Source organism: Galeopterus variegatus, unplaced genomic scaffold (assembly GCF_000696425.1).
Source record: "Galeopterus variegatus unplaced genomic scaffold, G_variegatus-3.0.2 Scaffold75, whole genome shotgun sequence".
Lineage (NCBI taxonomy): Eukaryota > Metazoa > Chordata > Mammalia > Dermoptera > Cynocephalidae > Galeopterus > Galeopterus variegatus.
Genome location: NW_007726186.1, coordinates 978,891 through 993,753, shown reverse-complemented (window position 1 = coordinate 993,753; position 14,863 = coordinate 978,891). Strand labels below are relative to the sequence as shown.

Here is a 14,863-nt window from a genome sequence, read left to right as displayed (position 1 = left end):
TTTCCATCTTCTTGTATCCTCTCTAATTTCTCTCAGGAGTGGTTTGTAGTTCTCATTATAGAGATTTTTCACATCTTTGGTTAGCTAAATTTCTAGGTATTTTATTTTTTTGGTGGCTATTGTAAATGGGCAGGCTTTCTTGATTTCTCTTTCTGCATGTTCACTATTGGAGAATAGAAATACTACTGATTTTTGTGTGTTGATTTTGTATCCTGCTACTGTGCTGAAATCATTTATCACCTCCAAGAGTTTTTTTGTAGAGGCTTTAGGCTAAAAACTCACTTTTAAAGAACCCACAAAAGTCACAAAGTAAATTAGAAAATATTTTGAACTGAATAATAATGAAAATTGATAAATTAGACTACATCAAAATTGAAAACTACTGCTCTTTGAAAACACTATTACCAGGGCCGGCCCGGTGGCGCACTGCTACAGTGCGCCGCTTCGGAGCGCGGCAGCGCTCCTGCCGAGGGTTTGGATCCCACATGCAGACCGGCTGCTCACTGGCTGAGCGAGGTGCGGGCGCGACACTGAGGGTTGCGATCCCGTTGCCGGTCACGAAGAAAGACAAAAAGGAAAAAAAAAAAAAAAGAAAACACTATTACCAAAATGAAAATGTTTTCAAACACAAATCTTATAAAGAACTGATATGTAAAATACATAAAGAACTCTCAAAGCTCAAAAATAAAAAAATCAATAGCTCAAGTTTTGAAAAATGGGCAAAAATAATGAAACTGACACCTCATCAAACAAGATATATGACTATCAAATAAGCACATGAAAACATGATCAAAAGCATTCATCATTAGGAAAATTCAAATTAAAACCAAACTTAAATGCCACTTCACACTTTGTAGAATGGCTAAAATTTAAAACAGTAACAATATCAAGTATTGGCAAGGATGTGGAGCAGCTGGAACTCTCATACATGGCTGGTGGTTTTTTATATATATGGTGAAATTGCGTGTGTGTGTGTGTGTGTGTGTGTGTGTGTGTGTGTGTGTGTGTAAGGAGACTTCAGAAGGTTTGTGGAAAAATGGAATTAAAAGATAAAAATAAAAAAATATAAACCTTATTTCTCAATATAAGCTACATCAAGACCAAAACACTTTTCTAAGTTATGATATCAGCCATTTAGTCCATCCCAAAAGAACAGGGGGTCCTGGGAATTTAACCATGTTAATACAGTCTTTTTTACATTATTAACTTAAGAAAAGAGGTTCCCTTTAAAGATTTTTTAACATTAGGAAACAAAAGGAAGAAAGAAAGAGCCAAATCAGGACTGTAAGGTGGATGCCTAATGATGTCACATTGAAGCTTTCTCAAAATTGCTCTTTGATGAAAGGAATGAGCAGGCGCATTGGTGTGGTGGAGAAGGATTTTGTTTGGTGAAGCTTTCCTGGGCATTTTTCTGCTAAAGCTTTTGCTAACTTTCTCCAAGCACTCTCATAATAAGCAGATGTTATTGTTCTTCGGCCCTCCAGAAAGTCAACAAGCAAAATTCCCTGAGCACCCAAAAAACTGTTGCTATGACCTTTGCTCTTGACCAGTCTACCATTGCTTTGACTGGACCACCTCCACCTCTTGGTAGCCATGACTTTGATTGTGCTCTGTCTTCAGGATTGTAGCTGGTAAAGCCATGTTTCATCTTCTGTTACAATTCTTCAAAGAAATGCTTCAAGATCTTGATCCCACTTACTTAAAATTTCCATTGAAAACTCTGCTCTTGTCTGCAGCTGATGTGGGTGCCACAGTCTTGACACCCATCAAGTAGAAAGTTTGCTCCTCTGTAATTTTTCAGTCAGAGTCGTGTAAGCTGAACCAACGGAGGTGTCTGTGGTGTTGGCTGATGTTTCTGCTGTTAGTCATCGGTTCTCTTCAATTAGGGCACAAACAAGAGTAGTCTTCTCCTTGCAAATTGATGTGGATGGTCTGCCGCTGTGGGCTGCATCTCCAACATTATCTTGTCCCTTCTTAAAATGAGTTATCCATTTGTGAACTGCTGATTTCTTTGAGACATTGTCCCCATAAGCTTTGGTAAAGTTTTTTTTTTTTTTTTTTTTTTGTCTTTTGTCTTTTTTTCCGTGTCCGGCAACAGATCGCAACCCTCAGTGTTGCCCCCGTACCGGACCAGGGACTGGCAACGGGATTGCAAACCTCGGTGTTGCTCCCACGCCTCGCTCAGCCAGTGAGCGGGAGCCGGTCCGTATGTGGGATCCGAACCCTCGGGCGGGAGCGCTGCCGCACTTCCCAAGCGGCGCACTATCCAGTGCACCACCGGGCCAGCCCAGCTTTGGTAAAGTATTAATGATTTCACCATTCTTCCACCCCAGCTTCACCATAAATATAATGTTTGTTCTTACTTCAATTTCAGCAGAATTCATGTTGCTCTGATAAGGGCTCTTTTCAAATTGAGGTCTTATGCTTCTTAGTGCCTCAATCTAGATCCTATTCAAACATGTTATAACGAATTAGTATGATTTTATTTGCTGCAAAAAAATGTTGAAATCCATGAATAGTTTTTTCATAATACATATTTTCCATGAACTTTTTGAAGACCCCTTGTGTGTGTGTGTGTGTGTGTATGTGTGTGTGTGGTGATTCCATGGAAATATTTTCATTTCATCTTTCCAAAAATAAGCTAATCCAGAAATAGACAGTAAAAAAAAAAAATCTAAGTTGGCAATGTACACCTAAAAAATATACTTGCTTTCTTTATTTAATTTTCTACTGGTCTGATAGTTTTTAAACCAACTAAATTGCTGGGTAACTAACAAGACTTAAAAAGACACTTAAAAAACCAGTACATTATTGAAAACAATCTAACCCAATAAGCAGCTTCAGAGAACTTTCCACTGAAGTTGTGGAATTCGTTTGTCTGAAATGAAGAGGCACAAATTCCAGCACCTAGTCTGGTCTGCCTCACCTCAACGTCTTAAGGTCCTTCCACTCCAAGGCTCTGGATCTGCCTAGGGGAGAACGAGGCAGTGACAACCAACTTCTGCTTTGTCTCTATGGAACCGGAAGCCCTTGGTATCACCACCTCCTGGAGCAGACGCAGGACCAGGCAAGACCAAGGTCAAGCTCTTTCTGCTCCATACCTGTTGTTCTCACACATCACACGGGAATTTGTCAACAGTTTTTGTGATTATTAGTAGGATATATAAGCCACAAATGATTCTGTTACAGATTTAAGACCAGCTACTTGGTAGAAAATGACAACTAATGAGTCTCCCCAGAAAGAGGAATTACGAAAAGGTTCCCTTCCACTTAATCACTCTCCAGGTCCCTCAGGCTATCCAACATTAATGACTAAAGAACATGACCACTCAAAAGTGAAAGGGCACAATAAAATCAAAGTACAAATGGCTTCTGAGGACAGATGCTAAGACACAGGTGTTAAAGCTTCTATGACAGACCTTGACAGACAATCAACTAACAAACGGAGGAGCTGTTTGGGTGGGAAATCGGTCATATCACACTGAGAGAAAAAACAAAAAGTGAGAAACGCAGATGGATTCCATCGTGGACAGGTAGGACGCATACACGATGTGAGCATGGCTCCCACCCACAGTCAGCCTCTTCATCCCCCAGGAAAGCACTTAACTCAGGGAACAGCACATCCCATGGTTTACAGGAAAAATTAGTTTTTGCTCAAATTAAGAACTTTATAGGAACCTAATGACGTGGCTGGGACCAGTCAAGTCAAAGATGTTGATAGCCTTTAAAATTTAATGAAACTATTACGGAAAGCAACTTTAAAGGAGTGAACAATTTCTTGGGCAAAATGGTACGAGGTCCACACCTACCGCTGGTCACTGCCCCTCAAGTCACAGTCTTTTAACCTAACCTTGTTGTCACGGCCGGACTCCCTTTCTCCTGAGGTTATGTCTATAAATCTGGGCGTCCAGTCTGCTTTTGTTCCACATGTCAGCTATTAGCAATGGTATTTTTCCTGACAGCTAATTGGTTACATTAAAGAAATAAAAAAGCATTGGGCTTGCAAAGTCACCTTACACCATGAACTGCAACAAGTATTCAAAGGGGCAAAGCACTGCCTGGAAATCAAAGAGACATGCTTTTCTCCCTGTTCACCAATAGGACAAAAAACGTGGTGAAAACGAAATCCATACGTTGGGTTATTTACACCACAGCTTAATGAGTGATACTTCCTGTGCCAGAAGATTCTCTCCATGTAATGCTTGTGCTAAGGGAGCCCTCGGAGTCAGGCAGACATCTAGGGCTCCTCCCTGCCCCGCCCATTGCCTGAGCCTGAAATGGCAGTGGCCCTGAGCTGCCGCGTGTCCCTCACCTTTCATTTTGGTTGTGTAAAATCCAACGGCTGCCCCGTGTCTCCACAGAATTTTAGCTTGCTCCTCCGCAGAGTGAGGTAGAAAAAACATGGCATCATCATCCAAATTTCTCTCCGATCTTCCAAAAATAACGACGTTTAGAATGAAAAGCACAATCCTTTCCCCAAATGACTGAACCTTGGAAGGAAAAATAAATAAATAAAGATAACAACAAGCAAGGGAGACCAGAGAGGAGACTCAGATGCAACAAGTCTGGGGCTTGGAGCCGGTCCCCACGTCAGGGACAGGGGCACGCTCCACGGCCACAGGAGTCTTTCATGCTCAAGGGCCAAAATGTGAATCACCGCACCTCACAGGTTTTCAGACCACTCGCCTTTCCCACCAGTGCAGCCTCCAGGAGCGAGGAACAAGGCCAGAGGGGGCCTGTGAGTCCCCTGGGCTGCCATACAATGTAAGTCGGCAGAACACATGCTAAATCACACACTGAAGAAACAGGAAGTCACCTAGAGGGGTCCAGGGTAACCCACTTCAGCAAATTTGCTGGATGTGTCCTGAAATAAACCCAATCTGCCATTTTTAACAACAGCAGGCTCTAGGCCCAGAATTCTGGCCCTAAGAAGGAGGGTAAATAATCGGGGAGACCAATTGCTGCACCAAAAGCAGCCAACATTCAATGGCTTGTGACAGATTTTGACTACATGCCAGAGTCCCAGTCCTAGAGAATTACTGGGACTCAAGGCCCACTCCATTTTAAGGCTGTAAAGTGAAACCATCTCTTGCCCATAGCAAAGTCCTCACAAGTGAGGAAAGTATATTGTGGTTGGGCCCACACTGAGTTAGAAACTTCATCCTTCCCAAGTCAGCACGACTTCATGCTCCTGCCTGTTAAAATTCTCTGCATTTGTGGAGCCCAAGGATGGCAAACATGTGGCTGAGATCAAGGCCTCCCTCCTCTGCATAGCAGACAGAGCTATCTGGCTACGGCTGGACACAGTCTCAGCTCCTAAATGCAGCTCTCCAGACAGCCACAAGCAACTGCTACAATGTGGCCCATGACATGAAACCCATCAGCTATTTATGAAGTGACAGTATTGTATTATTGAATTTTACTCTGGCAACACTGCTACATCACAGCACACACGCGTGCGTGTGTGTGTGTCCCCCTCACCACCAGATCAACAACATTATTAACTCCCACCCACCACTACCATTTGATTCTCATCCCCTGCCAGGGAGGTCCTGGCTTATTGGTGAGGAAATTGAAGCTCAGAGGTAAGTGATTACATTTATTGATTTCCCTGCCTCATTCCAAAGAGGGCTTGAGACAGCTGGGCAAGGGCTTGGTCTAAGGCAGGCTCGAAACAACAGGCTGGGGCTTCCAAGTCCAGCCAGCGGTTCCTCTGCATCTCCATCTAGAACTGAGACTCTAGGAAAGGGGAACTTTAATACAAATACTAATGTTTGGTTCTATATTTAATACTTAACCCTTAAATTATCATCATCGTTATCATGTGTAGTGTGGGTTCTCACATTGGATTTGCTGGGAGATCTTCAGCAACTCACAACCTCTTAGAGCTTCGGTTTCCTCTGCTGATCAAGGGAGATCACGTACGTGGTCTCTAAAACAGTTAAATGCTTTTCAGATGCTCTAGTAATAAAAATAAGGCAGCTTACTGCAAATGGCACAAAGTGTTCACTACCAATAAACTTGTTCATTGGCCCAGAATACAAAGTACTTCACCTTTATCTGGAGTTAAATCTTAGATGAGAAAAAGACCTATGAAAATCACACCAGCTCAGCTCAGAGGAGCCACCACCTTTTGTATCTCAGACAGTGGCAGCCGGATCAAGTCCAGATTTTAAGAACAACTAGCTAGTAACAAAACCTGATCGGTGTAACATAGGAGGTTGCATTTGTCAACTTATAAAACCAAAAAGTTCAGGGGAAAGCCAGAAGAGAAAAGTGGGTTGCATCTGGCAGCAGGGAAATATCCAATAAAAGCTGGCAGGAGAAAAAGGAAAGAAAGAAAATGCACTTAATTTGTCCAATTTCATTACAGGGGAAAAAAATGTGTGACAAGCGATTTTGACTTAGAAATATTTCTGAAAACACAAAACTAAGATCCAGTTCTAATCCCTCATCGGGACCACTAATTATGTTAACAGAAAGAGCATTAAGAAAGCTTTTTTTGGTAATTTATGAAGAACAGCTGGATAAGGAACAAAACGTAATTAAAACAAAGGGGGGAAAAAAAGTTAATACCTAAAGATCTACAAACAGAGAAGGAAAATATCCCCACATACTGCTGGGGTTACGATAGATCTTTACAACATGGCCCATTAAGTGGAAATAATATCCAAGTTTCTTTCTATTCACAACATAGGCCACATTTTCAGAAGGTGTGAGGAGTTTCCTCATCTAAACTTAGAAGAGATGATAATGAAAGAAGTAACCACTCTTCTTCTGAAAAAATATTTAAAGAGCAAACCAGATTTTTCCCAGCATTCAGAATGACCAGTCACTAAACAGCCACCTGGCCCACCTGTGGCAAAGGAGCTGGGCAGCCACACACACACAGGTACACCAGGCACTGCACTGGGGACCTCACACTCATTTGCTGAATCTTAAGCTGTCACTCATTTGCTAGAAGAAAAACCTTTTCAAAGTAACATCTATCAAGTCAATTAAGTCAATTAAAAGCAGACCTAAAAAGACAACCCACAAAAGCAGAAAAAATATTTGCAAGTCACATATGTGATGAGGAACTTGAATCCAGAATGTATGAAAGACTCTCATAACTCAACAGTAAAAAGTCAAATAATCCAATTAAAAAGTGGGCCAAGGATCTTAATAGACATTTTCCAAAAGAGTACATACAAATGACCAAAAGGCACATGAAAAGAAGCTCACCATCCTTAGCTATCAGGGAAATGCAAATCAAAACCACAATGTGACACCATTTCACATCCACTAGGATGGATAACATCAGAAAGACAGACAATAACAAGTGTTGGCAAGGGTATGGAGAGATTTAAACCCTCAGACGCAGCTGGCGAGAATGTAAAATGGTGCAGCTGCTGTGGAAGAGTGTGGCAGTTCCTCAAAATATCAAATACAGAGTCACTATATGACCAACAATTCTACCCCTAGGTGTATACTCAAGGGAATTGGAAATAAATGTCCTCACAGGGCCGGCCCGGGTGGCGCACTGGATAGTGCGCCGCTTGGGAAGCGTGGCGGCGCTCCCATCCGAGGGTTCGGATCCCACATACGGGCCGGCTCCCGCTCACTGGCTGAGCGAGGCACGGGAGCAACGCCGAGGCTTGTGATCCCGTTGCCGGTCCCCGGTCCGGTACGGGGGCAACACTGAGGGTTGCGATCCGTTGCTGGACACGGAAAAAAGACAAAAAGACAAAAAAAAAAAAACTTGTACACAGTTGCTCGAACAAGTATTATCATAATAGCCAAAGAGTGGAAACAACTCAAATATCCATCAAGAAAATGTGATATATCCATACAATAGGCTATTATTCAGCCAAAAAACAAAGGAATGAAGTATTGATATAAGTACATGTTACAACAGGGACAAACCCTGAAAAAAATAATGCTAAGTTAAAGAGACTAGTCACACAACAACAAAAAAAAAAAAGAGACTAGTCACAAAAGGCCACATGTCATATGATTCCTTAAATGTCCAGAATAGGCAAATCCATAGAGACAGAAAGTAGATTAGTGGGTGCCAGGGGCTGCAGAAAGAGGTTCAGGTTTTCTTTGTGGAGTGGCGAAAATGTTCCGGAATTAATGGTGATCCACATACAACTTTGTGAGTATAATAAAAATCACTGAATTTTACAATTTAAAAGAGTGAAATTTATGGTGTGTGAACTACATCTTGATGAAGCTGTTGTTAAAAAAAAAAAAAAAACAATGCAGAGTTTAATTTTTTTAATTGTTTAGCAGAAAAAAACTTGGATTATCAACTTATTATCCAAACTGAACCCGAAAAACTACTGATATTTCAGTCAGTATTTGTAGGATCCCATGAAGGGGACCTAGTGGCATTCTGAACAACTGTGTACAGACCTACCATTTCAAGACTGCAAAGAAGCACCATTCTTCTTCCTACCTATGGAATTAAGATAAATATACCAATCAAAGAAAAATGGGCACATGCTCTATGTGAAGCATAGGGTCCCAACTCTAGGCTGATTACCACCTTCCTTCTTAACCTCTGCTCCAGCCAAAGTGCAGCCCAGAGGACTCTGCCTAAGCCTCGGAGAAGCTGCTGTGGCACCTGCCTTCACCCTCGCCATCCAAGGTCTCTGCTTTACAACTGCCCTACAAAGCTTCAAAGCACTTCAAAGACCACCAGGCCTGTCGTCAGAGAGACCAAAGTCTGTATCTAGTTAAATCGCTTACTAGCTGTGTGACTCAACCTCAGTGTCTAAATCTGCAAAACAAATACCTTGAAGGTTCTGAAATTAGATAATCCCTATAAAAAGTCTAAGGTAACGTACAGGATAGTACCTGCTGCAATTCTGACTCACAATAAGGCTAGTAAGCATTGCCTGAACACACTGAGCAGAACTTTCCCACACAATGGAGAGCAGGTATGGATTAGTTTTAAAACAAAAACGTGAGAGGCCACTCAAGAAGGTGAGACAGATTTGCCAATAGCCAGATATCTGTCCAATAGAGCCACTTGTTACTGTTTTCCTTGGTAGCAGGGTATTGTGGATTGAATTGTGTCCTCCAAAAAGATACTGAAGTCCTAACCCTCTAACCCCCAGTACGTGGGAATGTGACTTTATTTGGAAGTAGGGTCTTTGCAATGATCAAGTCAAGATGAGGACATTAGAGTGGTCTCTAATCCAGTATGACTAGTTTCCTTACAAAAAAAGAACTTCAACAGAGATAGACATGCATAGAGAGAAAACAGAGGTGAAGACACAGGGAGAACACCATCTGCAAGCCAAGGAGCCCCCGAGGCTACCAGAAGCTGGGAGAGGGCTGGAACAGATACTCCCTCACAACCACAAAGAAAGCAGCCCTGCTGACTCCTTGATTGCCAACTTCCAGCCAACAGACAATAATACATTTCTGTCATTTAAGCCACCCAGTGTGTGGGACTTTGTTACAGGGAGCCCTAGGAAACGAATACACCGGGATAGATTGCTTTAATTTATTAACATGATGATAGTACTAAGTATGGTGACTTTTAAGACCTGTTTTGCAATATTCATTGAAAACTGCACCTCCTCACCTTCATCAGCCCTTCTCTTGCCAGATCAGAGGTTCTCAGGACATCTTCTGTGGGCCACCAAGATTCCTTTATGTAAACAGCCACAACTAAAGAGAAAGCCAAGAGAAAAGGATGAGGTGCACACAGAAACAGCCTCCGGAGGGGCAGTTTGAACAGCGTGGAGCCACTGATAAGATGCAAAGGAAAGATTATCTGCAGATAAAGCAGCTATTTTTTTAAATTTATTTATTAATATTATTATTTTTTTACATTCTAAGATGTTGGGAAGCAGTTGCAGGGGAGGAGAAGATGGGAAGGGGAAGGAAATAGCATGAGAGGAGGAGGGGGACATGGTTGAGGTCTGTGGCACCCCCGTTATTCTCGCAGGGGAAACCAGGGAGCTTCCAGCGGCAGCTTGGTCATAGCTGGGCTGTTTGTGGATGTCGGGATGGGACATGGCTAAGGCCCTCGGCTCCCCACTGCCCTAGCTCGAGAGCCCGGGGTGTAAAGCAGGTATTTTTAAACCTGAAGTTTTCTGAGAACATGAAATGGGACAGAGCGTGTAACCAATCTCACCTGAAAGGGACTCGACAGATGTGGGGTTTTTTTTTTTTTTTTTTTTTTCCTTTTTGTCTTTTTTCGTGACCGGCAACGGATCGCAACCCTCAGTGTTGCGCCCGCCCTCGGCGGGAGCACCACCATGCTCCCAAGCAGCGCACTGTAGCAGTGCGCCACCGGGCCAGCCCCGACAGATGTTTTATAGGTGGCCCATTGTTGACCCCAAAACCGAATATATCCCATTGTTGTTGGGCAAAACAGGATACACACCAATACTGATAAATTCAGTGGGTAAGAATTACTTACATCTTTTTATGTTACAAATGTTCATCAAAGGCCAATCACATGCCACAACTCAGAACTCCCCAAATTTATTAAAATCCGACATTATCTAAAAGCATCAAATGAACCAACTATACCTCAGGGCTGTCTCCTCTTACGTGATTTTCTTTCATTCTCACAATGCAACTGTTACCAGCAATTTTCTGAGGAGGACACAAGCTCTGAGAGGTGCAGTAACTTGAAGGCAGCCAGCGAGAAGGGGCTGAGGTGTGGCCCAGTCATGGGCCACTGGACTCCAGATCCAGTGCTCTTTCCAAGAGGCCGGAGATGGGGTACACTGCTAGGAATGGGGGAATCATGCAAGGGTGGAGGTGGGGTCTTTGACAAGAAGGTTCTGGGGCTAAGATTTACAGGAAAAGGATAGAGACCTCTTCCATTCTTGCCCCACCCATCAGTCAGTCATGGAGGCTGGTTCATCCTGTCTCAGACACATCCCTTGGACCCTTCTCAGTTTGGACATGGGTCCTACTCCTTGGTAGGGGAGATCTTGGATTATCCTCAGCCTCACTGAGTCCCAGCTTCCTTATCAGAGTTCCCAATGGAGATGGGAATTTCCAATCAGGATCGAGTTTGAAATACCCAGCACAGGGCCTGGCACAGGGTAGTTGCTCAGTGTCACGAATCAGTGAGTCCATCCTCTCCTCCTCCCCCTCCTCACACTGCAGCCACAGAGACCCATCTGTTCCTTCTACTGTCATGTGACAGTATCTATCCCCTTCTTTCCAGCCCCAATAACAGCTAGGTCCAGGCCACTATAATCTCCACTGATGACTGAGATAGGCCCTCGCCTGGCCTCCTGCCTCGGTCTCCCCAGCCAATCCTTCCCTACAGAGTGGTCACTCTAAAGGCAAATACCACGGCAAGCCTTTGCCTCTTGTCTTTTAGCTCGGCAACCCTCCTTTCCTTGCTTAAGAGTTTCTTTTTAAACATCAAAGTTAATTGGGTTGTTTTCTTGTGTCATTTGTATTGTTTATATCATTGTTTGTATACCTGCTTCTCAAGCCAGATATCTGAGCCCCAGGGTTCAGGAAGCTACATAATTAAAAGATGCATCTTTTGGGCTAGCCCGTGGCTCACTCAGGAGAGTGCGGTGCTGGTGGCGCCGAGGCCGCGGGTACGGATCCTATATAGAGATGGCCGGTGTGCTCACTGGCTGAGTGTGGTGTGGACGACACTGAGCCAAGGGTTGCAATCCCGTTACCAGTCGGAAAAAAAAAAAAAAAGATGCCTCTTTCCCATCAAACCTTTCCAGTTAAAGATTTGGAGGAAAATGTTAACATGGAATAGAAAACAAAAGTCACATGAACATTTAACATAAGGGGCTCAAGACTTTAAGACACATTTTTGTAGACCACTTGGGGTAAGCTGCCACAGACTTCATCCCTATTCTCTGCTATTTGAGGAACTTTAGTAGAAAACTCTGTGAAGAGCAGGCTACAGGGGCATTAGGTATTAAACATAACTCTGCATAGCCAGCCCCTTCTCTCCAAAGACCAACAGCATCTAACTCACTATGTCAGTTTCATATCAGTGAACTATATCATCTCTGACAATGGCTCCAAAATTGATAGAGCCAGCTGGGAGAGAAGGCCAATTAAATGCTTGACATCTGCCTTCATTTATTCAACTTAATTCATTTTCAAATGGCACCTACTAGAACTTACAGGAGCTTTATAAAGCAATAAGGATTTTTTTCCTGCTCAATAAGGTGAATCAATAAAAATGTTCGATACACTGACAGAGTGTATTCCTATAATACCGATGCTCGATTTACTTATAGTTTCAAACAGGAAATGTGTTATGATTTGGTGTTTATGTGATACCTTGCAAGTTTCATGGTGCACTGCAGAGCATTAGTCATACAAGTTGTCACAATATAGATTGAACTGTTTTTTTCCCAAAACTCATCTTAAACTGCTAAGTATACATAATGATAAAAGTGTAGTCCAGTTGAATTTAACAGTCTAAAATAAACTCTCCTCAAAACCCACTCTTGAAAAACAGAATCAGCCTTTTGGAGAGCAGCAGCAGTTTTTGATCAGTGAAGCATGACACCTAGTCCAGAGCAAACAGGAAGGAGAAAGGTGGCAGAGCTCTGGGAGAGAGGCTGCCTCCTGCTCGGCAAGGACAAAGGATGGATCCTGGGGACTGACAGGTGCTGCAGAGCCAGCCTCCGGGCATCACTGCTGAGACCCTGGGGCTGGAAAGTTCCAAGAGTTAGAAAATGGAAACAACAACATCTATGTTTTCAGAAAGGAAAAATATTATCCTGATCGGTATCCTCTGGCTCTCCATTACCTATGGCCTGAAAAGAGACTGGACACGCACAGAGAGCTGTGCTGTGGTGAGGGCAATCAGCAGGGTGTCACGAAGAGCCAGCCTCGCTGCACCAATTTAATTTCCCTGTCCCCCTGAGTGACAGGTGACACAGACCACATGGAAGATGTCAGTAATGAATTTTATTCTATGACACTCCAAGGTTTCCTAAACAAGTTATGACAGTGAGGTCCCCAAGGCTAACTCCCAGTGGCCTGGATTCACCCAAGGCTCAGCATGATCAACTGAATTCAAGTCTCTGGGCTGAGTTCCTGACTGCAAGGGGCTGTGCTAGGCCCCCAGAGGCTGATGAGTAAGCCTCCCTCCTGACCCCTGGGAGCTGGGAGCCTGCAGGGGACGTGAGCTAAAACAAGCTGCTCTGAAACAGGGCAGAGCATGATAGGTGCCAGAATTGAGTGTCGTGAAGACCCACAGAAGGGGAATTGGGAAAGCATCCCCAGAGAGCTCCACTGGCTATGGGTCGCTGGATAAGATTCCAACAGGCAGGGATAACAGGCAGGGATGACAGGCAAGGCCACTGCAGACAGGGCTAACCCACAGGCAGAGGCACAGAGCCCTACAAGTCCAAGGACATCTCAAGCAGCAGGAGTAGGTGGGGGAGGACTCACTGAGGGAGAGACAGGGCTGCAAACACCATCTCAGCAAAACATCAGCTTCATTCACTCACAAGTTTCAAACAGACTTTGGCACCAAAGGGAAACACACTGGCATGTGGCATTTTAGACGCAGTCCAACGTACTTGGGCAGGGAAAAGAATTCAGACTTCAGCCAGACAAGGCTCAAACTCTGGCTCCTCCAATCACTGGTTGCATGGCCTTAACTCACGCCCTCCCCAGCCTTGATTCATCCACCTGTCAAAGGGAGTTCACAACATCCTCTCACCTGGTTATTATGCAGATTAGGTGAAAGAGTTCACCTCACCCAACTTTTCCTAAGTGTCTGATGCTTTCCAGTGGCTTCTAGAAACTTTCTCCACCTGCTTCAAGCATTGCTCTGGGATTTCAAAGACATATGAAAAGCCTCTTGTCTTTCCCTTGTCAGTGAGACCATGAGAAGGGCCTTGAACACTCGATTTCCCCAGGACCTCCCTCTTCTGTCTTTCTGCTCTGGTTTGCACAGAAATGTCCATGACACCTGCTACCCTGTCTGTTCCCTCCAGTGCACAATGCTTCTCCCTCCACATTTCCTCATGACCATTCCTTTTTCTATCAGGCAACATGACGCTGACCACGGCATTCCTTACTCTCCCCCCAACCTGTGGGCACACTTCAGTGCCTTATTACGACATCTACCTTAACCTGCCCAGGACCTCCCAACAAGACTTTTAAATCTTTTAATTTGCCTAAGATCTCTTTAAAAAGCTAAATTCTTTTTTATCTGAATATTTTTTTAATCAATAAATAAACAAAATAATCATTTTGAAAAACTTAGCATGATTTTTCACAGTACAGGTCAGGGAAACCTGGTTGTCACCTGTCACCTTGGATGGATGGGCTATGACAGCCGGGAGCACTGCCCCAAGAACGATTTTGAGGCCACAGGCAAACTCCACAAAGAATGTTGTGATAAATTAGGAACGTGCAGCAGGGCTCGGTGGCTCGTGTGGCTGTTTGCCATCCCTCCCCACCTGCCCAGCAGAGAGAACAGCAGGAGGCACCATAGAGTCACACAGACCCTCAGGAGGTCACAATTCTGTAGCACGCGTTGCCCATTCAATCCACGTGTCAAGCAGCTATGATGTGCACATATTACATCCACTTGAGAAATTAAATTAGACTCTGCCTGAACAAACTCACAACTTAGAGGAAGAGATAGTGGCCAGGAGATGAAGCAAAATAAAGCCAAATGAGACCCAGGCTGTGTGCCAAACGAGCAGGAAGGGAGACACAGGTCATTCTGACTGAAGGTGTCCTGAGCAGGCTGGAAGAATGAGGCAGGCCAAGGAAGGGAGAGAAGGCAGCTCCAGGTGGGGGAGGCAGCAGAGCCACAGACATAAGAGAGCAAGGACAGGAGCTGCCACGTGCCACAGCCTAAGGCACAGGGAGGAGCAAGGAGGCCTCGAGGGCTGTG

At 44.0% G+C, this 14,863-nt stretch overlaps 1 protein-coding gene across 2 annotated transcripts in view; it reads right to left on the bottom strand.

Moving 5' to 3' along the window:
* The window catches only part of FAM169B (family with sequence similarity 169, member B), a 61,358-nt gene that overhangs the window by 30,753 nt on the left and 15,742 nt on the right, over positions 1 to 14,863 (bottom strand). For both annotated transcript variants that reach the window (XM_008578567.1, XM_008578570.1), the window contains exon 3: positions 4,313 to 4,490. In XM_008578567.1, coding sequence (XP_008576789.1) covers positions 4,313 to 4,490 — 178 coding nt within the window. The remainder of the gene's footprint in view (positions 1 to 4,312; positions 4,491 to 14,863) is intronic.